The 26,606-nt window shown below is 37.1% G+C and overlaps 1 protein-coding gene across 1 annotated transcript in view; it reads right to left on the bottom strand.

The window, feature by feature from the left end:
• Positions 1 to 26,606, bottom strand: part of SYN3 (synapsin III) — a 233,573-nt gene that overhangs the window by 28,766 nt on the left and 178,201 nt on the right. The window contains exons 7-8 of the mRNA XM_058189703.1: positions 22,878 to 22,940; positions 1,430 to 1,572 (exon numbers count right to left, since the gene is read on the bottom strand). Coding sequence (XP_058045686.1) covers positions 1,430 to 1,572; positions 22,878 to 22,940 — 206 coding nt within the window. The remainder of the gene's footprint in view (positions 1 to 1,429; positions 1,573 to 22,877; positions 22,941 to 26,606) is intronic.

The raw sequence follows: 26,606 nt of genomic DNA, 5'->3' as shown, positions 1-26,606 counted from the left end.
CAATATTTGTTCTAATTTTTTCTTTTTTGTCTATTCGATTTTTTAAAGATATTAAAAATGTATTTTTTCAAAGAAATAAAACTGTGTACCTTTTTACTTCATTTCGGTCACTTAAACACTTATGCTGATATTGGTAAATCATGTAAAATAGTTTCTTTTTCCTTCCTTCCTTCCTTCCTTCCTTCCTTCCTTCCTTCCTTCCTTCCTTCCTTCCTTCCTTCCTTCCTTCCTCCCTCCTCCTCCTCCTCCTCCTCCTCCTCCTCCTCCTCCTCCTCCTCCCTCCTCCTCCTCTTCTTTCTTTCTTTCTTTCTTTCTTTCTTTCTTTCTTTCTTTTTTCTTTCTTTTTCTTTCCTCTCTCTTTCTTGTGCTTGTCAAATGAATGTACAAAAATTTTCTGTTACGCTACTGATGACAAAATGCCTTACATTCTGCTTGACAAATGTTCTTTGTAACACAATGCATTTAGGAAAATTTTATATTGTGAACAATTGAACAAACAATAACATTTGGGAGTATGTTCTAAGAATGATATAATTATAACATGGATTGGTTGTGGTTAAATGGGTTGTGAATTTTGCTTTTCCTGTTATTTTTGAGTTCCTAGTCTTAATTTTATTTATTTATTTATTTATTTATTTATTTTTTATTTTGTCATATCAGTATATATAGGCATTAACATGAAATGAAATAGCTATATAATATATAAGCATATATATGAGCATAAGTATGTAATAACTATATTAATTGGATATAATGAAAATAAACAATAGGACAGGAACGATAGGCACTTTTGTGCTCTTATGCACGCCCCTTACAGTCTGCTTAGGAATGGGGTAAGGTCAATAGTAGATAGTTTTTGGTTAAAGATTTTTGGATTTTGAGAAGAGACCACAGAGTCTGTTAGTGTGTTTCAAGTGTTAATGACTCTGTTACAGAAATCATATTTTCTGCAATCAGAATAATTATTAGTCACTATAAAACAGAATAATTATTAGTCACTACCCATTACAAAAGGTGCTGCAACTCTAGAGTTGCATCTCTCACATCTGGAGAACACCAAATCCACTGTTGGTTGCCTAATCCTTCTTTTAATAGACCTACTGACGTGTCTTTTTTATTCTATGTGCTGCTGAACAGCAAAACAACCACAACATGTGCGAATTTCTTTAACTTGTGATTCAGAATCCTGTTAAGACAATATGTTTGGCAGCTGCCTAAAGCCTCACCAGAAGGGAATGCATTATATCAAAGTTATTCTTTCTTTTTTCATTTAACATACATTATTTTTCTTGGCTAGCCTTTAAAACAAGAGAAGAATGCAATATTTAGAATGTAACGTGCGTTTAGAATTCTAACATTTCTTGGTTACTACTTTTGTTTTCAATTTCAATCTTCAGCATAGTCACAATATCTGTAAAAAAAGACTCACATGTAAGCTTTGTAATTGTTGCCAATTTTCTGGATTCGGATGTCGTATTTGGAGTCAACGAAAGTCTCTGTCGTGACATACGTTTTGGCCATGGCTACCACACTTACAATGTCTTGGAAATCATGCTGGTTCTCAATTTTCACCTATGATTGATAAAGATCCAAAACAGAAAAATGTGCCATAAATCAGGTATTACTAGAAATTACTGTCATTTTGCTGGGTGAAATGCCCTGAGGAGGGAATACATTTAAAAAAACCTGAGGGATGGGAGTTGTAAGACATTTCTGTGCATAATGCTCACTCCTTTCAGAGAAACAGAATTTTATTCATGGTCATTCCAAAGAGGAAGCCTACAGAAAAGGTGATAAAATACTGTACAATCAGGCCAGAAATGTACTAACAAGGGAGATCAGAGCAGCAAAAAGAAGCTACTCTGAAAAGCTAAAGAATCAGTTTTCAGCAAATGAACCAGCAAACATGTGGAAAACTCTTAAAAATATCACCGGCTATGGCAAACCTCCTTCCCAGGCTGAAGGTAATCAACATCTGGCAGATGACCTGAATGAGTTTTACTGCAGGTTTGAAAGGAAACTACAGTCACTTATCTCCACAACACCCATCTCAGACACACCAACAACAGCCAAGCCTCCTACATCCCGTTGGGTTCACAACCCCTAGTGATCACAGAAAAGGAAGTGTCTATTTCACAGACAAAAGCCAGGAAAAGCTCCAGGCCCAGACAAGATAACTCCTTGCTTAAAAGTCTGTGCTGACCAATTGGCCCCCATCTTCACTCATATCTTCCATAAATCACTAGAGATATGCTACGTTCCTTCTTGCTTCAAACGCTCTACCATCATCCCAGTGCCGAAGAAGCCCACCATCAAGGAACTGAATGACTACAGACCAGTTGCTTTAACATCTGTAGTCATGAAAACCTTTGAAAGGCTAGTGCTTTCCTACTTGAAAACCATCACGGATCCACTGTTAGACCCCTTGCAATTTGCATACCGAGCAAATAGATCAACAGATGATGCTGTTACTATGACTCTGCACTACATCCTACAACATCTTGAATCTCCAAAGACCTATGCAAGGGTCCTCTTTGTAGACTTTAGTTCAGCATTCAATACCATAATTCCAGACACTCTTCTAACTAAGCTAAACCAGCTACAGGTACCTGAACAGACTTGTAAGTGAATCACAAGCTTCCTAACAAACAGGAAGCAGCAGGTGAAGCTAAGCAGGATCACATCAGATACCTGTACAATTAGCACAGGGCACCCCCAAGGCTGTATGCTCTCCCCACTTCTCTTCTCTCTGTATACCAATGACTGCATCTCCAACAATCCATCTGTTAAACTACTGAAGTTCACAGATGACACAACAGTGATCGGTCTCATTCGAGACAATGACGAATCCACATATAGACAAGAGGTCGAACGACTAGCCTCATGGTGCGATCGAAACAATCTGGAACTGAACACACTCAAAACCGTAGAAATGGTGGTAGACTTTAGGAGAAACCCTTCCATACTTCCATCTCTCACAATACTAGACAAAACAGTATCCACAGTAGAAACCTTTAAATTTCTAGGTTCTATCATATCGCAAGATCTAAAATGGACAGCTAACATCAAAAACATCATCAAAAAAGGACAGCAAAGAATGTTCTTTCTGCACCAACTCAGAAAGGTCAAACTGCCCAAAGAGCTACTGATCCAGTTCTACAGAGGAATTATTGAGTCTGTCATTTGCACCTCTATAACTGTCTGGTTTGGTTCTGCAACCCAACAAGAAAGACACAGACTTCAGAGGATAATTAGAACTGCAGAAAAAACAATTGCTACCAACCTGCCTTCCATTGAGGACCTGTATACTGCACAAATCAAAAAGAGGGCTGTGAAAATATCTACAGATCCCTCACATCCAGAACATAAACTGTTTCAACTCCTACCCTCAAAACGATGCTATAGAGCACTGCACACCAGAACAACTAGACACAAGAAGTTTTTTTCCTGAAGGCCATCACTCTACTAAACAAATAATTCCCTCAATACTGTCAAACTTTTTACTAAATCTGCACTACTATTAATCTTCTCATCATTCCCATCACCAATCTCTTTCCACTTATGACTGTATGACTGTAACTTCGTTGCTGGTAATCCTTATGATTTATATTGATATTGATTGTTCCAGATTGCTTATTTGTACCCTATGATTATCATTAAGTGTTGTATCATTAAGTGTTAAATTGTACCCTATGACCATCATTTTAGTTGTAAATGTTGTACCTCGATGAAGGTATCTTTTCTTTTATGTACACTGTGAGCATATGCACCAAGACAAATTCCTTATGTGTCCAATCACACTTGGCCAATAAAAATTCTATTCTATTCTATTCTATTCTATTCTATTCTATTCTATTCTATTCTATTCTATTCTATTCTATTCTAGTCTAGTCTAGTCTAGTCTAGTCTAGTCTAGTCTAGTCTAGTCTAGTCTAGTCTTGTCCATTCCTCAATTCCTCCAAAGCAATTTGAAATAAACATACTAATCATCTTCATTCCTATCAATCTGAAAATACTAGAACCACATAGAGGGACAGAATAAGAAGACAAATGACAAATCAATCATCGCAATACATCTTTGCTATTTTTCTATGATTGTGATTTGTTCTAGATAACTATTTACCATATCAAAGCTATGTAAGTCTTGAAGCAATGCCCGTCTTCCAATCCCTGTCGTTGTTCCACAGAAAAAGAAAATGAAATACATTTTTGTTTTCTCTTTCATGTTTTAAAATATGTACTCTGTGCATTTTCCTGTTTGCAAATATATATATATATATCAATCTGATGCTTGTAATGGTGTGAAGCTGCCTATCAAGGCACCATTCCTCCTCTACTAGAGATCACCTTAAAATGGAAGGATAGAACAGAATGTCCTTAGTACATTCTAAAATAATTGCAGAATGTTTATGTTGCAAAACAGAAACTGAACTTCTATGCTACCACCAACTTGATTGCACTGGGGTAACCAAAATCAATTCTCCCACCTCCATCCCAAAAGGGAAGGGGAAAAAAAAACGACTGAGAAACAAAATGGCCTCTTGTCAATTTCACCCTTTTATCTAAAAATAGCACCCCCCATCATGGACTTGCTAAGAGGGTTGAAACCCAGAAAGGAGGAAAGACAAGGCAAAAGATCCTTGCAAAATCTCCCTGTTGAAAAAGATTATGATTTGCATCATCATCGCTGTTTTGATTAAAACATAGCTAGACCAGAAATAGGCTTAGCCAAAACTCAGCTAACATGGGATCAAAAGAAATCAACAGTTGCTTTTGAATTGGCATAAAGACCTCCATGGAAATATCCTTGGCGTGCAGGAATTAATAGAGCAGAGGTGGGAGGGGGATACTAATTTGAATCTCTTTTGTGGAACTGAACATCTACCCTCCAACCTGGAAATGTGAGGGGTTGATTTTCACTTAAATCCAGTTCAATTTGAGGCTCTGATTCCACCAGTACAAGAAGTACAATATAAGCTATGGAATTTAGAACAGATATTGTCATAGGATTCCATACATATTGCACGAGCTTCAATCAATGCCTCAAAGATTGCCTCTGTCATGTGAGACACAAGAGATCTTGGTGGCCCAAAGTACATTTGGCCAGCTATGTCCAGCTGTCAGGTGCAACCTTTCCTGGCTGGGTCTTATAGAAAGTCAGCACCCACCCACCCTCCTAGAGAATTAAATATTTTGGGGGATATTAAAAAGGCAGGATAGAATATTTCCCCTAAAGGAGGGATGAAAAAAAATATCCTAAGGGAGGCAGAAACCAGCCCCAGTCTCCTTGCCCCAAGCAGAAACTGAGGGGGCTAGCTTTTAGAAATGCAGGTTTGGTAATCCATTCAGAAAGACTGGGCCAGGCAGAAACTGCAGATAAGCAATTAGGTTGACAAGATTAACTCAGACAAACACCTAGGATTTGCATTCCCCCTCTGCCTATAGAGCCAGCCATGGCCTCATAAGAATCTAACAACAGCAATTAGAATATTAAAGGACATATTCGTGCAAAGGAACAGGAAGCTCAAATACAGAGCCCAAAGAAAGTATAAAAACCCGCCCACTCTCAACTCCATTTTGTCAGCTGTCTTAGAACTGCATGCAGTGCATGTGTTGGTTCTGTTCACCAATAAACATAATCTTTCTTTCCAATCACCTTTCATTTCATTTCCAGCTTAGAACTGGACCTGGATTTTTCTTCCAACAGACACAATAGCACAAAATCTGACAACTACCGCAGTATACCTTGCAGTTGGCTGGAAGCTGCCATTGATGCAGAATGCAGCTGCTTCAAACATCCTAAAGCCGTGATGGCGAACAGGTCGCATGTGTAGCCATATCAGTGGGCACGTGAGCTCAGCTCCAGTGCACATGTGCGTGCCAGCCAGCTGATTTTCAGGCCTTCTGGGCCCACTAGAAGTAGGAAAACAGGCTGTTTCCTGCCTCCGGAGGGCCTGGGAGTGGGTGGGAAAAGCCTATTTCTCTCTCTCACCTGGCTCTAGAGCCTCTCTATGAGTCTGGGGAGGACGAAAATGGCCTTTCCCACCCCCCCAGGCCTTCCAGAGGCCAGAAACTACCCGTTTGCCAACTTCCGGTTGGACAGGAAGTGACTTTTTTGCTGTCCCCAGCCTCCAGAGCCTCCTAGTGGGGGAGGGAAAGGCCATTTTCACCCTTCTCAGACTCATAGAGAGGCTTTGGAGCCAGGTGAGAGAGAAAAATGGGCCTACCAGGTCATCATGTGCCAGGAGCAGAGGGGAGGGGGGTGAAGTGCACAAGCGTGGGGGTGGGGCACATAGAATTATGGGTGTGGGCACGCGTGGGCGCAACCCCCCTGCCCCCCGACTCCTGGCACACAATGGCAAAAGCATTAGCCATCACTGTCCTAAAAGAATTACCTATAGGTAGCTTCAGAGTTTTCATAATAATTTTTATGCTCTTAAATGCCTTAAGACCCTGATGTCTGAGAAATATCTGTTCCAGTAATATGTATCTGAAGCAGGAAGAAAGCTCTCTTAAAAACCCTGTGCCTGGGAGATATGCATGATGTAAGAATGTGGGAGAGGGCTTTCCCTGTTCTGTCTCTACTCCTCCCTCTTTCTTTGTCTAAGTTTTTAAATGCCCTTTCCTAATATCGCACAATATTGATTTGGGGTTTTTGTGTTTTTTTTGGTATAAGTTGAGTATTTTCCTTTTTACCCTTGCAGTAAAGTCTTAACATAGCCTGACCACTCTCTACTATTCCTTCTGAAATCTGTACCTATATTATGATTCCTTTTGGTTGAGGCTTTTAAAAGTATTATTTATATGTATTTCGTGTTACTGGGTTAATTTATGTATATCACCTTTTCTGAGATTCTTAAAGATACAGAAATAAAAAAAACGAGGTTATCTCATTTTTTCCTGGTGCTTTTAACATGTCATACATTACAACCAGTGGTGGATTTCTTTTCTTTTTTTTTTTTTAATTCAAAAAGTTTTACAAAATTTTTTCCCCCTTTCCCCCCCTCCTCCCCCCTCCCTTCGCAACCCCCCTCCCCCCCCCGACTTCCCGGAACGAGCACAAGGTATAGTTAAAATAAAACAAACATATGCTAAAAATTTTCGTCCCAACTTAATTATACCCTACAATCATCAATTCCTAACTTCCCCAAAAGCAATCAAAATAATACATCATAATCATTCAAAACAGTCTGATAACTCTTAGTCTGATATCTACGTTGAATATAGTCAATCCATTTTTTCCATTCCTTTAAGTATCTTTCTTGCGTATTGTCTTTCAAAAAGGCTGATATCTTCGCCATCTCAGCCAAATTGGCAACTTTCAATATCCATTCTTCTATTGTTGGTACTTCTTTTTCTTCCAATATTGTCCTATTAGTAATCTTGCTGCAGTTATTAGATTTAAAATCAATTTAGTCTCAATTACTGTACAATCCGTAATAATTCCCAACAAGAAAAATTGCGGCAGGAACTTTATCTTCTTTTTCAGAACATTTTGTAAAATCCACCAAATTTTTATCCAAAAGGCCTTTATGTCCTTACAAGTCCACCAAATGTGAAAATATGTAGCGTCATCACAATTACATCTCCAACATTTTGCTTGCATTTCTGGATACATACACGATAATTTTTTAGGATCTAGATGCCATCTATAAAACATTTTATAAAAATTTTCCTCAGATTCTGTGCCTCGTGAATTTAACATTTCTAACCCAAATTTTTCCCACGTTTCCAATAATATTGGCTCCTGAAAATTTTGTGCCCACTTTATCATACAGTCCTTTACCAAGTCCCTTTCAGAATCTATTTCAAGTAACACATTATACAATCTCTTTATATGCTCCTGAGACTGATTTCTAATTTGCTTTACCAAATTTCCCTCGTTCTGCTCTATACCAATTTTCTGATCTCCCTTCCATCTAGCACGTAGTTGCTCATATTGAAACCAAGTATAATTTTTCCCTTCCTCTCTTAATACTTGCAGAGATTTTAACTGCAAATTACCTCTTTCAGTATACAAAAGATCTTTATATGTAATCATTTCCTGATTCTGTTCTATGTTTATATTTTCTACTGTATGTCTAGGACTTGCCCATATAGGAACCTTATAATTTAGTTTATAAGAGTATTTTTCCAAACACAGAAGGGCATTTCTTGGCACATGATTTTTAAAGGCCTTATCCACTTTTTTGTCATAAATTAAATATGCATGCCATCCATATAACAAATCATAACCTTCTATATTCAAAATTCTGTCCTCTGTTAAATTAAACCAATCACTTATTGCAGAGAGAGCAGCTGCTTCATAATATAATTTAAAATTAGGCATTTTAAACCTCCCTTTCCGAGAATCTTGAATTATTTTCATTTTAACCCTAGCTTTTTTACCTTCCCATATAAATTTGTTAATTCCCTTCTGCCATTCCTCAAGATTCTTATCTTTCTTAATTATTGGTATCATCTGAAAGAGGAATAAAAATCTAGGTAAAACATTCATTTTAATAGCAGCAATTCTCCCCAGCAAAGATAATTGCAATTTTTTCCAAACAATCAACTCCTTCTGAACTTTTTGCCATAAAACCTCATAGTTATTCTTATACAATTTCACATTTGACGTAATATAAACCCTAAGTACTTAACCTTCTTTACAATTTCAAATCCTGTTACTTCCTCTAGTTTTTCTTTCTGTTGTCTGGCCATATTTTTATTATCACTTTTTGTCTTTTCTGATTTACCTTAAACCCTGAGACATTCCCATATTGATCAATTATTTCCAACAAAGATTTACTAGAATTTATAGGGTTTGTTAAAGTAATCACCAAATCATCTGCAAAAGCTCTTAACTTATATTCATACTGTCTAACTCTAATTCCCTCTATCTCCTTTACTTCTCGTATTTTATCCAATAATGGTTCTAGAGTTAAAATAAACAATAATGGTGATAAAGGACATCCCTGTCTTGTTCCTTTCGCAATCTTAAAAGGTTCTGTTAAGCTACCATTGATTATAATCTGTGCTGTTTGCTCTCCATAAATTGCCCTAATTATTCTTAAAAAACCATCTCCAAATTGCATCTTTTCTATTAATTTAAATAAAAAATCCCAATGCAATCGATCAAAAGCTTTCTCTGCATCGAGAAAAATAAATGCTGCTGGAATAAAATTTTTCTTTTCTAAGTACTCCAGTAAATTAACAATCTGCCTAACATTATTCCTCATCTGTCTCCCTTTTATAAATCCAGATTGATCATTATGAATTCTTCTGCAGAATCAACATTAATCTATTAGCTATTATTTTAACAAAATCTTATAATCATTATTTAAAAGTGAGATTGGCCTATAATTCCCAGGTTTAGAACAATCCTGTTCCTCTTTTGGTATCAATGAAATAAAGAGGTTCTCCATGAGAATTCCCCCTCCTAGTTGTATCTGATTAAATAATTCCTTAAGTGGACCTAACATCTCATCCTGTAAATTCCTATAATAACTAACTGTGAGCCCATCCGTACCAGGAGTTTTCCCCATTTTTAATTGTTTAATTACCAAAATAATTTCTTCCGAAGTTATAGGCCGATTCAGTTCATCCGTTTGTTCTAAAGTTAAATTTTTAACCTTATATTCCTTCAAATAATTATCAATATCCCTATTCAATATATTATCTTTAAGATATAAATTTGTATAATATTCTAAAAAAGCTTTTTTAATTTTATCCTGTTGATATCTCTCTTTACCTTTATATTCTATTTTTTCTATAGTACGTTGTTTTTGTCTTTTCCTTAAAGTGTATGCTAACCACCTACCAGGCCTATTTGCATTACAAAAAGTATTATGTTTGGCATATTGTATATTTGTTGCCACCTGATCAGCCATTATCATATTAAATTGATTCTGTAGTAACTTTATTGCATCTTTAAGTTTTTGATCATGTGGATTATGTATTAATAATTGTTGTTTCTTATAAATTTCCTCTTCTAAATACCTACGCTGTCTTTGTTGCTTATTTCTCTGTCTATTATTAAGATATATTAATACACCTCTCATAAAAGCTTTACTGGAGTCCCAAACCATTTCTATCGATGTTTCATTATTCAAATTATAATCAAAAAATTCTTTCATCTGCTTTTTACATTGATTTACATTATCCTGATATCTAAACAAATTTTCATTTAATCTCCAAGTTCTTCTACCCTCTTTTCCATATTGCAATTCCATCCAAACAGGACTATGATCAGACAAACATCTTGGAAATATCTTAGTTTTCTTCACCCTAAAAAGCAAATCATTAGAAATTAAAATAAAATCAATACGTGAGAAGGATTGATGCCTATCAGAGAAAAAGTATAGTCTCTTTCCTCCAAATTCCAGTCTCCATACATCTCTTAACTCAAAATCTTCTATCATATCAAAAAAGGATTTAGGCAGCTTTGCATGTGCAGGTATCTTCTTGGAAGAAATTCTCTTGTCCTTTCGTGTATCTATTACTCCATTCCAATCTCCCAAAATAATACACGATTTATAATCCCATAGATCAACTTATCATATAACATTCTATAAAATTTTTCTTGTTGCTGATTGGGTGCATATATACCAAGCAAGAGAGTCCTTTTGTTTCTATTGTAAGTTCAATAGCAATATATCTTCCGTGAATATCTGCCTCTATTAACTTGGCTGGTATATCTTTTCTCAAATAAACCACTATGCCATGTTTTTTCTCCAAAGCTGAAGCAACAAAATGTTTACCTAACTTTGAGTTTATTAGGTACTTTTGATCTGATAATTTAATATGCGTTTCTTGTAAGCAAATAACATCATTTTAAATTGTTTCAAATAATGAAATATTTTTCTTCTCTTCTGAGCTGAGTTCAAACCATTGACATTCCAAGTCAAGATTTTATTTGCCATTACTGGGCTGCTGAAGCCTTTGAGCAATCAACTGAAGATCGTCCTCCCGTATCTTCAGCCGTGCTCCTCCCACCGCTTCTGTAGCAGAATCCTGAACTTTACTTTGAGTTTGTTGCTCCTTTTCTTTACGCTTAAGGGCTCCCCTCGTCAGTCTTTGTTCTTGTGGTTGTTCCTCTGATGGTAACATCACTGGAATCACCTCAGCTTCCACACCCATTTGAGTCTCTTGAATTCTTTGTTCTATTATTTCTATTGCAAACTTCAGCACTGTAGAAAGAAAATCTTTGGCCTTAAGCACTGTGTCAATACGATATCTCCTTCCTTGATAATACACTGTCAAGCCAACTGGAACCTCCCATCTAAATTGAATCTGGTATTTCTTAAGTTCTTGTGTAAAAATGTAAAGTCCTTTCTATCCCTTAACATCTTGGGAGGAATCTCTTTCAAAACCTTCAACTCCTGTTCCCTATTTTCAAGTTTTTCTGAAAAGCAACTTGCAAAATTTGATTCCTCACTGTTCTTTTCAAAAAATAAACCACAATGTCTCTAGGAAGTTTCTTTTGCCTAGCAATCCAAGAATTAACTCTATAAATTTTATCAATTTGATAAGCAACCTCTTGTGGATCAAGTTCAATAAATTCAGCCAGAGCTTCTGATAAAATTTTTTTTAAATCTTCCCCTTTCTCCTCATTCAAACCTCTAATTCTCAGAGCTCCTTCCATCATTCTATACTGCATCACCACCACTTGATCTTCATTTTTATCCAATTTGATTTGCATTCCCCCCATTCTATTTTCTATTTGTTGATTTGACTGAACAATTTCTTGCACCTCCTCCTCCACCACCTCCAGTCTTTTTGCCAAACCTTGAAAAGCCATCAAGATATCTTCTCTTATTTTTTTATTATTCTCTTTTATTTCTTCTCTTATTTTCTCATTATTATCCATAATCTCCTTAAACCTTTCTTCAGACACTTTCCCTTGCTCTTTAATCAGATCTTCTAAAGCTGGTTCAGAACCCCTTCTGCCCCCAGTCTTAGGTGGTTTAGTAGCCATTTCAGTTTTAAAATTCACAAAATATAAGTCTAGAAACTTCTCTTTTCCCCTTTAAGTATAGGAGAGCTCAGTTCACTTCATTAAAATCCACACATAACATTTCTTATCTTCTTAGCTGCACAGACTGTTTAAAATTCCATTCGTCACTTTCACTCCCGTTCAGGCGCCATCTTTAAGAGTCAATTAAAACAAAGGAAAAAAAGTTTCTCTTTTTTAAAAGGTAGAAGTCAGGAAATCAAAAATACTTGCAATCCAATAATTGTCCGCTGGCACTCATTCCGTCTGCTTAAAGAGATCCATAAAGATAAGACAATTAGCAGAGATGGACACTTTCTTCTTTTCCTGCTTTTGCAGGCACGCACTGAAGTCGGAGGGCTGGAATATTTATGGGACCCGTCGACCCTTCGAGGCTCTGCTTAATTAAAACAAAGCCTCTGGGGAGGTCTACCAACATTTCCTGCTGCTCTTATCTTTCCCCTTTCATCCAGGGAAAAAGATTAAAGCCGGCTTTTCCTGGCTTTTACGATGTTCAGTGCGGAGCCCCTTTAATTAGGGGCTCAGCGAAGAGGTGGAGCCACCCGGAAGTCCCAGTGGTGGATTTCTAACGGTTCGCCCTGGTTCAGGTGAACTGGTAGTGGCGGGAGGCTCCGCCCACCCACCCGGATGTCATCACAAATACTCTGTGCATGCGCAGAAGTGGCGCTCGCTCATGCGTGCTCCTGATTCCAAACCAGTAGCGAAGGTAAGTGGAACCCACTACTGATTACAACTCATATCATCCTCAAGCTGGAGATAATAACTGTATTCATTCATATCATCTGGAAAATAACAGAATGCAGAAGGAGCTTCTGTCTGACTTTGCTTGGTTTTGTATGTGGTTGAAAAGACACCAGTGTGTGTATGTAGTAGCAGTTGCAGATTTAGGTAAATATGAGATGTGGCCTGCAAAAATCAGGATAACTGCTAGATAGCATTAAAGAGTAAAAGTTGGAATGGGGTGGGGGAGTAAAAGTTAGGGTTTTTTATTGCTTTGATGCCACTTAGTGATTGTCTGACATTTGCAGTGCCAGATCTGGTAGCTCTAGGTTTAGGATCAGAAAGGTTTTTTGGATCTTATCCGGACTGCTTCTTTACCAAGCATTGTTTGCTTGTCTCTGTCTTTACAGGGAAGGGTGCTCTTTGAGAACTGCATGGCAAAGAGAAATGAACAAATATTTTTCTGGCGTGGAGTGGACCCATGTTGCTTCCGCCTATTTGTGCAGCTGCTGGAGATATAGAATGTCTATGTGGAAAAGAAAGCAACTCTGCTGCCATTTTTAACTTTTACCACTGTAAATATATTATGGAATTGTAGAAATATATACTTTAGATGCTGCTAACTCCTGCCTCCCCCCAAATATTATTATTTACCTATTTATTCATCTGCGCTGGACTGGGTTAGTGTTTTAATGGGTTTTAATGGGTTTTTAGTTCCAAATTTTAATTCTGGCCAATTTTAATAAGTTTTTTAATTGTATTTTTAATTTGTATTTATAGTATTGTATTTTTATTTGGCTGTGAACCGCCCTGAGTCCTTCGGGAGAAGGGCGGTATATAAATGTAAATAATAAATAAATAAATAATAAATAAATCAGTGACAAACTGCTTATAATTTTAACATGGTGTATGACATTTACAATAATTATACTATTGACTGCATTGCTATTTACTTTCGATGTTATAAAACTGGAAGCTCTTCTATCATTAAACTTAAATGTGTAAATAAAATAATCACATTTCTCGTCCTGATTAAACAAATATGTCTCCCGTTCTTTTTTTTTTAGTTTTCTCAGTCTTTAGACTGTGATCTTGTTGGGAGCCAATTTATCTGAAGCCCATTTATCTATCTACAGTAATATAGAGTTAAAAAAAAAACTTGCTGCATTTACACATAGCTTTCTTGGCAAGCCAAAAACAGTTGGAAACAGGGTAATCACATCTCAGGAATTCTTTAATTTGGATTACTGCACTCAGTAGGATGTTGACTTGGGTTTCCTGGCCTAAATGACCCTTCCCAATGTATGGTTTTTTTTGGAAAGACTGAAGTTATTACACAGCCTAGAAGCTCCCTGATTACTCTTTCCAGAACAATTTTGCTATTTGGAAGTATTATGTCACAATGATTGGAATTTAGCTAATCAAATCCTCTGAAACTTCCAGTAAGAGCAGACTCTCATGGTTTCGCTTTCTTGCGAAAGATACCCTGTTTCCCCGAAAATAAGACCCAACCAGCTCTAGCATGATTTTTCAAGATGCTCGTAATATAGGCCCTGCCCCCAAAATAAGCCCCAGTTAAGATTGTCAGCAGACGGAGGCATTTAGTACTGTATTTTTCCCGAAATAAGACCTAACCTGGGAAATAATACTTCTTTTGGAGCAAAAATTAATATAAGACCCGGTCTTATTTTGGGGAAAACATGGTAGGAGCTGTGGTGGTGCTGTCGTTAGAACGAGGTATTGCAGGCTAATTCTGCTGCCTGCCATCAGCTTGATCCTGACCTCCAACTTTATTAATGGGTGGCATTTTTGCCAAATAAAAGTGACAGTATTAAGTACTGTTAGGGGTCCTATCTAATAATCCTATCTAATAATCCTATTTAATAATCCAGGATGCTGGGATTAAAAGGATTGCACATTTCATATCCAGAAAATGTTAAAATATTATGTTGTCTCTTTTTGAATATTTCTTTGAACTCTTTCCTATATTTTTGAGCCAAATGACCCCAAGAGCAATTAATGTTCAAACAAACAAACAAACAAACAAACAAACAAACAGGATGGTCTCACTATGCCTTTTGCAACTTCCTGTATCTGTTTTTTTTAGCAGATATAAACATTGAAATAAAAGCATTTTGTGCTGATCTGCTGAGGTCCAAGTAGATACAAGCATAATTGTATCTGATCCTTGTCTGCTGAGTTATATTTGTATGAAATCAGTGTGTGTACAGTATGTTTTTTCCTTTATGCAACCACACACAAAAGAAGTAACTGCAGAGAAATGTTGCAGAGTTGAGGAAAATATACATATTGTACTTCTTACATCTCACTTTTTCAATAAGTTAGAGGAGTTCAGGAAAGGCATTGGGGTACTTTGCACCACAACTTTGGATGTACCCAGGAGCCCTCAGCATTTTATCATTATACAGGTAGTCCTCAACTACGACCACAATTGAGTCCAAAATTTATGCTGTTAAGTAAGAAATTTGTTAAGTGAATGTTTTCCCATTTTATAACTTTTCTTGCCAAATTTGTTAAATGAATCACTGCAGTTGTTAAATTAGTAACCTGGCTGTTAAGTGAATCTGGTTTCCCCATTGACTTTGCTTTTTGGAAGGTCGCACAAGAGGATCACATGATCCCGGGACACTGCAACTGTCATAAATATGAAGCAGTTGCCAAGCATCCGAATTTTGATCATGTGACTATAGGGCAGGATGGCTAATCAAAGCGTGCACAATTCCAAAATGCAATGTATTTGCGGGCCCTGCGCATGCGCCCTTCTCCCATGTATGCATGCGTGGCCCCTGCACGTATTCTGTAATGCATGCCTACTGCCCATGCTCTGCCTCCCCACGCATGAGTATGCTGTCCCCCACATGAATCCCCCCTCATGCGTGGCAGAGCTGAACTGGGGTGACGGTTCGCATGCCCACAGAGAGAGTGCTATGTGCCACCATAGATTCACCATAATGGTCGTAAGGGATGCTGCAACAGTTGTAATAGTGTGAAAAATGGTCATAAATCACTTTTTTCAGTGCCATTGTAACTTTGAGCGGTCACTGAACGAACTGTTGTAAGTCAAGGACTACCTGTATATATCCATTTAAATCCTCATTCAGTTCATAGATTGCTTGCCTTCTAATTAACAGGCAAGGCAAGGCTGAATCTAGACAGCTTGATAGATCTGCTGGCTAAAGGAACCAAAGTTGACTTAAATTTGACTATTGCACACAATGTGCCTTATGACACACACACAAGTGTGCTCTGCACTGCTGATTCTACCTCCATAACGTGCTTCAGAACAAGGAATAGAATAGAATAGAATAGAATAGAATAGAATAGAATAGAAGGGACTTTGGAGGTCTTCTAGTCCAGCCCCCTGCTCAAGCAGGAGAACCTATACCATTCAACTGCTGATGAACAGCGCATGAACGATGGGACATCTTTGTGCTGAAGTGAGGAGCTTGGACAGAAGTGCCCATATTTTATAGTTGGGAAAGGAAAATTCAGTAGAGGCCAAAAGCTCACTTTAAAACCGAGTATTAAAAAAATACTGAGTACTGAAAAAAATCAAGGCAGAAGACAGTGAAAGATCAGCCCTATCTGTGGCTCAGGAAATTAAGTTCATATGTTGCTCATGGCTTTATTTCCTAGGTCACAGTCAATGTTTTCCCCTTCCATTCCATTAACTTTTTTTTGGAGGGGGAAACTTTATTAGGTTATAAATGAAAAGTGAAAGTATCTGGACTACAGATGTATACTTTGGCTCATTTCAAATAGGAGGAAATGGAAATTTAAAGAGTGGGTTTGCTTCCATGGAAAACACAATGCAATCCCCCCCACCCCCCGATCTCATAAGTCGTAGGTTACATGTTCAATTTGGGTGCTCCTAATTTGGTGTTCAATAAACACATTTTGGAACTTTGCATTACACACTATATTTTGGATTGGAATCACTACAGCTGAAATTAGGAAACTGATTTCAACTTTGATAGATCTTTTTCCTTTCTCCGAATATAAGCAGCTCTATATTAAGATACAGGGATGCGGTGGCTCAGTGGCTAAGATTCTGAGCTTGTCGATCGAATGGTCGGCAGTTCAGTGCTTCAGATCCCTAGTGTTGCATAATGGGGTGAGCTCCCGTTACTCGTCCCAGCTTCTGCTAACCTAGTAGTTTGAAAGCACGTAAAAAATGCAAGTAGAAAAATAGGGACCACTTTTGGTGGGAAGGTAACCATGTTCCGTGCGCCTTTGATGCTTAGTCATGCCGGCCACATGACCACGGAGACATCTTTCGACAGCGCTGGCTCTTTCGCTTTGAAACGGAGATGAGCACTGCCCCTAGAGTCGGGAACGACTAGCACATATGTGCAAGGGGAACCTTTACTTTTACCTTTTTATTAAGATAGATCTTTAGGTTCAAACAATTTAGTGAGTTTTATAGATAAGAGGTAGCAAATCTTCAGTAAACTAAGCAAAGACTTTGGTTCCATGATCCATAAAAGACAAGGTGTGGTTTGACAAAAAGGAAGCAGCTTTTGGCCAGTGATCAGCCTCATATATTATTAAAGATGTATGGAATTTTTATTTATTTAATTGCAAAAAGGGAAACCTGTAGAGCTCAGACTACAGATACTAGTAATCTAATAATTTTAATACAATTATATGAGAAAGAGAGACAGAAGGAGTTGCAATATGCTGGACATTGGTGTGAATATTCAATAATGGATAAGAAGTCTGAATTGACCATTGTTTTCCTGTTGAAGATATGTGAATGTATAGTATGCGACTTTTAAATGTTTTGAGATTTAAATATGAGATTCTAGGAATCTTTAGCTTGAAATAACAGAATTACAGAGTTGGGAAGGACCTTGGAGGACTTTTCTGGAGCATATTTTGATTTGCATTACTATGAAGTTCTTTTCAAGACTATATATTTCATATACTCAGACATACACATATGCACATAGCTGAAAAGGGTGGAAAGCTTAAATACAGCTTTATTTTTTTTTTGAAAGAACACAACCATTAGCTCAGCGTGATATGCATTCTACTAATTTCTCATTTCAACTTCCCAAGAGCTTCCATTTAGAAACCAAAGACTTAATTATTTTGCAAAGAAGTCTTGCCAAGAAACAAACTATAAATCTTCTTACACAAAGAATTTTAAAACTCTATTACAATGTTTCAGTTATTTCCATCTACAAGAGGTTTATTCTGAAAAATCCATATTACTAATAATTTCCAGATACTGACATTGTGACACAATGCCTTTATGTTCAGAAAAAGATTTAATAATTGAGCTCATTATTTGAGAAGCCTGTAATTTACAGCAATGAGTGCAGCTGCTAAAATGAATCAGAATTCGTGTGAATGGAACGCTTAACCTGTGTTACATCTGAATTTATTTGCCCTGCTTTAAAGAAAATATTTGCCTGCTGTCAACTAAAGACTTTTACTCTTTTCCTTTTGAAAACAGTTTTTCATACTTCAGAATCACTTATTTCTAGCTTTGGAAAAAGCATGATGATGAAAAAGCTTTCTCCTCAAAAAGACTTGATGTTTAAACAAGACATTAATGGGCCTCCTTATTTTTGGTTACATGGAAAAACACAAACAGCCCAAATCCCCAAAGCATGAAAATATTCCACCCTAAATAATGCAAATAAGTAGCTACAAACAACTAAGTGTTGGTTCATGAATTGCCTTAAATAGGTACTTTTTTTAAAAAAAAGAGAAGAAATATGGCTAACAGGGATCTGAAGGAATCTCTTTATTTGATCTAATTTTAAAGGCCTAAAACCAAAGTTACAAAAATACACATTACCCATAAATAGGAAATGTACTTTCCCTTCACTATAAAACTGGCACAATGCTGTTCCATGATCTGGTCAAAGAGAGGTGAAGACTCTATTTGAAGGAATGTGGTACAGATGGGAACCAAGTTACCATATAACTGGCATGTTGAGTATTTTAAGTTTCATATAGATATGAAGACAAATTCCTTGTGTGTCCAATCACACTTGGCCAATAAAAAATTCTATTCTATTCTGATATGGAGAAATTTGGGGACACATGCTGTTCCCTCATTTGGTCAGTAATAAGTCTAGAGCAGGGGTCTCCAACCTTCGCAACTTTAAGACTTGTGGACTTCAACTCCCAGAATTCCTCAGCTGGCTGAGGAATTCTGGGAGTTGAAGTCCACAAGTTTTAATGTTGCCAAGGTTGGAGACTCCTGGTCTAGGGAACAACTTTGCTGGTTTCTACAAGCTCCTAAAAAAGAGCTTCTTCAGAGTGCTTTGAGTTGTTGCATCTTTTATTTTCTTGCGATTGTGGTATTGTCTTGTAGTTTTGTTATGGGGTTTTGTTTATACAGTATTATATTATTTTCTAAGTGAGATGCTAAAAGTATTTTTTTTATTGTGGCAGCAATAAAATAGGGTTAATAATAGGATTCAGGCAGATGTCATGATCCAAGAATCAGATGATGACTGAGGCGAAGAAGCTACTTCAGCAGGACCTGTGGAATGTCAGCCTCAGGAGCGGCAAAGTCAAAAATCCCCTGATGCTACCTGTTCCTGATGACGTAAGGCCTCCCAGCCCCTGTATCCAGCAAGTAAAGGGGTGAACAGAGTAGTGACCTTCTATCAGGCTCCTTGCCAAGCAAGGGAACAAATCTCTTGATTTTGGATGCAGGTAAGTGCAGGGCGTGCATAGAGGCTTGGGGAGGGTGAAAAATGGGCCTACTGGAAGTTCGGGAAGGCTGGAAAAGGGCCCATTTCTAGCCTCCAGAGGGCCTCAGGAGCTTGGGGAGGCTGTTTTCACCCTCATGGAGGCTCAAGCCTCTGGAGCCCAGGGAGGGCAAAAATGCCACCCCCCCATGGTGCAGGAGGCCGACAAGGCCATGCCCACTATGGCCACGCCCATCCAGCAACCAAGCAGAGAACCCCTTGCTAAAATTTTTGAAGCCCACCCCTGACTGTAGTACACAAACAAACTCAAGCCCTCCAAAACATTTTAAATAAACCAAAGACCAATTTGGACAAATAATCAAGCAGTAAACAATAACCTAATCAAGAAAATACCAAGGAGAAAAGAACACCTCTAGTAACACTGACCGAACAAGCTACAATATATAAACAGAGCAAATTCCACTCCTTTCTAGCACTGAAAAGTTACTTAGTCTGGTAAGGAAATGTTTGCAAGAAAACAACCAAAGTCAGAGAGCACTATGGACTCTACAAACTTTGTTTGCCAAGGAGAGAAAATAAGGCAGAGAACTGAATTTGCTTCCTACAAGAAATCCAATAGTAATATGATTCTCCTAAAAATCTGATGGGGAAAAGTGCTAATGCTTTAAACCTTAATCTTATTTCAAGCTTTCTCGCTCTGTCTCTGTAAATAAACTTTATACCACAGAAATGTCGAAAACCTCAATGAATCCTTTCAGAAAATAAGCCTGGGTGAGCATGGGTACACTGAAAATCTTACCATTAAGAGGCGAAGTATATAAACATAACCATCTGAAGATACTGACCATTTACTTCTGACAATTTCGATCACACAACCAAAGTAGTGAAGAAAAACTTCTGCTGGGATCATTGAAGTTGAGAGAATTGTGTGGGTATGGATGGCTTTATGTACTCGATAGGCACCTGCCTCCCGTATGATTTCACATTGGCCAGATTAGTTTATATAAAATCGAAGTCAAAGACCAGAAAGTTATTTTCAGTGCACATTTCTGGATTGAGTATCGATAAATTACAAGATTAGATCCAGGAAAGGCAGTTATCTTAAATTACTTTACATGGGATTACTGTAGAGGTTTTTGCATGGGTGAAGATAATAAATGGACTTGCCAAGGATTGAACTGACCTCTTAAGATGTGACATCCAATTAAAAGGGAGCATCATAATTACTGGCTTCCTTTTAATATAAAATGAAACAGAATACATCAGAACGGCAATATATTTTTGGCTTCTAGAATTCTAAGGTTTGCACAGCAGGAAATCTTGGCTATGACAGCCAAACACAGGAACTTATCTGATTTCTAATTTGCTCTGAACTCCTGATCTGTTGCCAGGTAGATTTGAAGTTCCTTCCTGCTGGTTCAATCCATAGTTGGCATTAGATAAAGTAAATACGCATTGCATTAACCAATCATCTCTCTCTCTCTGCCCTTCAGTCAATAAATTACCATAGAAGGTGATATTATAGAAGAAATTTTGAACTAGATTGAAGAGCACTTGGACAATTTCATGCTCAAAACCAATATATTAACCCTAGAAGATGGAATTGCTTAATCAAGCAATTGATCTGATGACATATGGTTGTGAAATTTGGACAATGCAGAAGTTAAAAGTTGTATAGTTGAAATGGCAAATGCTTAACATAGCATAAGGTAACAAAAAAAAAAGTATATGTCTGCCAAAAGACTGGATTACATAACATAGCTAAATAGATTGCCTCATGGAAATGGATTGGCCTGGCCATATCACATGATGAGCCTATCAATGCTGGAAAATAATAATCCTTAATTACATATGAACTGACCTTAAGAAACCTAGAAAATGTCCAAAGTAATACTGAGAAATTGATATAATTTAATTTGGAAGTATAGAGGCCTTTATTCTGAAGTGGATTAATTTGGGCTGATAATAAATCACATACATGCATATCCAAATGTGTGTGCATTCATGGGATGTGATGGTTCAATGGTTAAAAACACTGGGCTTGTCGTCTGGAAAGCTGACAGCCTGGGTTTGAGATCCAAGCACTGCATGATGGGATGAGCTCCTGTACTTGCCCCAGCTCCTCCCCACCTAGCAGTTTGAAAGCATGCAAATGTGAATAGATAAATAAGTATCACTTCAGTGGAAAGGTAACAGCATTCTGTGCGCCTTGGCATATAGTTGTGCTGGTCACACATGACCACGGGAATGTCTTTGGACAATGCTGGATTGCAGAGTGGTGATGTTTTCTTTTTAGAAATAGGTGCTCTTTTGTCTGGACTAATTTGCCTAATTTGTGGATTTTTTCAATCCATAATTAGAATACCAAAAGCATTTTTAACAGGCAGATGGTCACAGTAGCCCAGTATTTAATTCAAATAGAACCCAACTATATTAAAATTAAGAAAATACAGTATATCAATATTATGGAATGGTACAACCAGTTCACATTTTAGGTTTTGGCTTCTTTACTCTCAATTTAAATTCTGTCAGCTTTATTCTCTCTTTTATTTGCCATATATTTGGTAGGTTTACAAATGGTACTAAGCTATACTGTGGTTTTAATTGTATAGGTTGAGATATAGCCTAGCATGTGATGTATGATCCAAGGCTATTGTGATTTCCTCAAAAATCATGCTTAAGCAAGATCCACATAAGCCAGGTAATTAACTGTTTCTCGGGTTAGTTTAGTTCTTCCTTACAAAGTTGGTTGCCAAGCAGAGAAAGTGCTTGTTAGATTGAAGAGGTCTTAACTTTCTCCTTAGAAATGAATTGCCACTTAAATTCAAATTCAAGTTCTTATTTGCTTTGGAACAAACAAGATACTGATATAGAAATAGAATTCCAGGAAAAATGGCTTATTGGGCAGAAAAACCAAGTTATAAAAATCGATGACCTAACAACTTTCTATCAGCTGAGCCAATTTGAATAATCTTTTGTAGCGTCTGAGAATTATTCTCAGTAATAATATGATACTGTTATTTTCAATGCCAATGGATATCCTAGTGTTTATTTTTGCTTTATTTTATTAAAACTGAATGCACACAGACATATGTGCAAGAAAAGGGGGGGAAAGCAGGGATATTTTGCCATGTTGCCATTAAAGGCTCTGCAATTAAAAATTTTGCTTACACAGTGAAAGAGAGAACCTAGCTTTCCTGTGAAACAATTATCCCTGATATGTTTCCAAGTTTTGTGAATTTACCCTGGAAGAAAATATACTTGCCCTCATCATATTTCCTGTAACCGTTTTCTATTTCAATATCCTGCACTCTAGATAATACCCATCTGTTTCTTTCATGTGGTCTGGCCAACAAGATCAATATATGGACTTACTTACCTCTTTTAATGAAGGGCTGAAACAAAGATTTTAGAAGTTTGACTTATTGGATTGAAGAGATTCATGTGAGAATGTCTATGCACATCCTTACCTTTCCCATTCCTGAATGAGCATGTCCCAGTTTGATGACCATTGGAAAAACTGGAGTTGTGAGCTGAAAGAGGAAAGAAATTGTTATCAAAGTAGAACATGAAAACCTGTTTCAATGTTGCGATTTCAGTCTGGATCTATTCAACAGATCCTGGAAGCATTTGGTTATCATATGATCAAAAGAAAACATGTCAGACGGTCCTATGGAAAAAGAGACTTTCAACAAGCACTTCCCAATAGCTTTTGTCAATATCTGCTGGAGAATAAAGCCTAGATGTGTGGCAAATGCACATGAGTGCACATGAATGGCTTTTTTTTTATTCACGTAGTCTTCAGATGTACAGACTTTTTAAGCAGCTGCCACACACTCTGCTCAGACATTGGTAAAAGTTATTTGGGGATTTAAAAATATGTTAAAAGTGCGATCACCAACTGTCGTGTACAAAGTCTTCCAACTTCTATTTGAACCATTATATTTATTTGTTGTTAAATTTGGTATGCCACCCTTCAAAAGCAGACTGTTCCAGGAGACTTCATAACAAATTAAAATTGCAAAATAAAAATGTAAGAACAGTTTGCATTAATATAAAACAATAAAAACATATTCATTTAAACAGTTTAACAGCATTTTTGTTTGAAATTAGCATATTATTTTATTCAGAGCATACAAATTAAAAATGTGTGTTAACTTGCTGAAATGCAATAGAAGGCAATACATACTGGGAAAAAACAAAACAAAGTTAGAGGACTATCTCTGAAAAAGTTGTTTTGGATAGCCACTGAAGTCATCAATAAGGAAAGGCTCCAATATCAAGGCTTTAAAGATCTTAGTGTAAGAACTAAGTGAATTTAGTGAAATTAATGCATGTATTTATCGAATCAATGCATATGGTCCCCCATCTGTTAAAAAAAATCTTTAGTAATGAACAAAATAAGAAAAAGAAAAAATAAGAAAAAGAAAAACCAAATAAAACACCACCAAGTCTTAGTTAAGGCACAATCAGGTTCATCTGTCCTAGAGCTCCCCCGCCCCCCATGAGCATCCTGGATTAAATGGGGGAAAGCCAGATCCTTGTGAAAGACTAATAGAGTTGGGACTGTCTGTGTTTGGGGAAGGAAGCTATTCCATAGGGCAGGTAATATGACAGAAAAGGAACGTTTCCTGAGACTTACCAGTTGACACTCTTTCATTGAAGGTACCTGGACTATGCCCATTTTGCCAAATCTGGTGGGATGGTGAATACCACTGGGGATTAATTTGGTCCCATGCCATGAGGGCTTTAAAGGTGACAGCCATTAATTGGAATTGTACCTGGAAGCTCACTGGCAGCCAGTGCAGTCCTCCTAGCAGTGGTGTTATAAAGATAGCCCAAGAAGCTGCTGATACAGTTCTACAGAGGAATTATTGAGTCTGTCATCCGCACCTCTATAACTGTCTGGTTTGGTTCTTCAACCCAACAAGACAGACACAGACTTCAAAGGATCAGTGGAACTGCAGAAAAAATAATTGCTACCAATCAATTGGTATCAAAAAGAGGGCTGTGAAAATACTAACAGATCCCTCACATACTGGACATAAACTGTTTCAACTCCTACCCTCAAAACGATGCTATAGAGCATTGCACACCAGAACAACTAGACACAAGAACAGTTTTTTCCCAAACACCATCACTCTGCTAAACAAATAATTCCCTCAACACTGTCAAACTATTTATTAAGTCTGCATTACTATTAATCTTCTCATCGTTCCTATCACCCATCTCCTCCCACTTATGACTGTATGACTGTAATTTTGTTGCTGGTATCCTTATGATTTATATTGACTGTTTCCTAATATAATTTGATTGCTTATTTGTTCCCTATGACTATCATTAAATTATTATGATTTTTGATGAATGTATCTTTTCTTTTATGTACACTGAGAGCGTATGCACTAAGACAAATTCCTTGTGTGTCCAATCACATTTGGCCAATAAAGAATTCTATTCTATTCTATTCTATTCTATTCTATTCTATTCTATTCTATTCTATTCTATTCTATTCTATTCTATTCTATTCTATTCTATTCTATTCTAGATGTACTGCAGTGTGCCTGATCTGCATATGCTGCTGCAGTCCAGACAACCTGAAGCTTCCAGATGCTCTTCAAGAGCAGCCTCACATAGGACATGCTGCAATAATTTAAAGGGGGGGAAGGGTTGTCTAAAGCATGAGTGATTGTGATTAGTGCCTCCTGATCTTCAAATGGGCACAATTGCTACATGGAATTAATGTACAAGCTCTCCTGGCCATGGCTGCCATCTGCTCCTTGAACAGAAGCTATGCATCCAACAGAACCCCAGATTTCAGATATTGTAGTTTGTACCCGTGAAAGTCTTTATAAGTTAATATCACCTCCTTGAACTAGAATGAGTTCACTTGTTCAGAGATGAACAGGATTTTTTTTTAAAAAAATAGTTTAATATGTTTATAATGCTTATTTCTACTCCGTACACTTTTATTTTATTATTATCTGAGGTATGTGGATAGCTTTCAAGGGCAATCCACATGTAAATACTTTAAAGTAAACTAAATGTGTTGTTGCTAGGACACTAATTACTGTACAAGGTTATCTCTGTCTGAGAAGAATGATAACAGGCGGATCAGTGCACTGAGGTAAAAGGCACTCTGTGTCACAGTAGGCCTCTAATGACCATGAAAGCTCTAGAAGATCTCCAAGCTATAAACGTAATTATTTAGAGGCCTGCAGCCAATTCCAGAACACGCTGAATGCCACTCTGCTGGACAGATAAGCCTTCCACTAACTGTATTCCTGGCTCATGTGGACTGAGCTGCAGTTTGTTGGCCCTCACCCAGTCCATAATGTTGATTCAACACTTTCACTGCCAGAACTAAATCTGATGAAAAGAGGCAGAGCTGGATGTCACTAGCATATTGATGATGCTTTGTTCTAAATCTTAATGTGATCTCATGCAAAGGCTTCATATACATGATAAATAGTCTCAGGAATAAAACAGAACTTTGGAACCTTTTTTGTAACCTGTTGAGGGTCTTTTCCTCCTTTGTAAGATTATTAGTTTTGAGCTTCATGGTAGCCCTCACTTCCTGTAACACTTTAGCCTAAGAAATATGAGCAACACCAACCAACCCTGCTTTTAGGAAAAGTTAAGCACAGTACTGTTCTAGCAAGATTTTTGGCCTAAAAACTGTTAGGAGAATAATAATAGTAGCTGATTGCCATTGTTATTTTCGATTATTTTGTTTTTATTGCATTGTATGCTGCATAGTGCCCACAGTCTATAAGGACTGGAACAGCATATAAATATTTTCATGAAATGTATAAGATTGGAGCTGCTAAAATTTCCCCTTCTACCCTCCTGAAACTTTTTTTTTCTTTGAAGCTGACCACCATGATGGGAAAAGTTTAAATATCAAAACTTATTACTTTAGATTCATCAAATATGGTGATGCAAATTATGTTTAGTTTTAAAAACTAATAAAATATATTATTCCTGTTCAATCATCAGTTTGCTCTTTAAAGAGAAACCTGGTAAGATCTAAATATAGAATGGAGAATGTTATCTCCATCTGTGGCAATTCTATATATACGAAATTATTCTTCACTGAAGCTCTCTTTTCCATTATGTTGATTAGTAAGAAAGGTTGCAAGGTGGCAAACTTCCAATATCTTACTTTATTCTTGAAATTAAGAATACCTCATAGTGCAGAG

The sequence above is a fragment of the Ahaetulla prasina genome, chromosome 7, assembly GCF_028640845.1.
Source record: "Ahaetulla prasina isolate Xishuangbanna chromosome 7, ASM2864084v1, whole genome shotgun sequence".
NCBI classification, from domain to species: Eukaryota; Metazoa; Chordata; class Lepidosauria; order Squamata; family Colubridae; genus Ahaetulla; species Ahaetulla prasina.
Note: the sequence above shows the minus strand (reverse complement) of the source record. Positions and strands in the feature narration are given on the sequence as shown.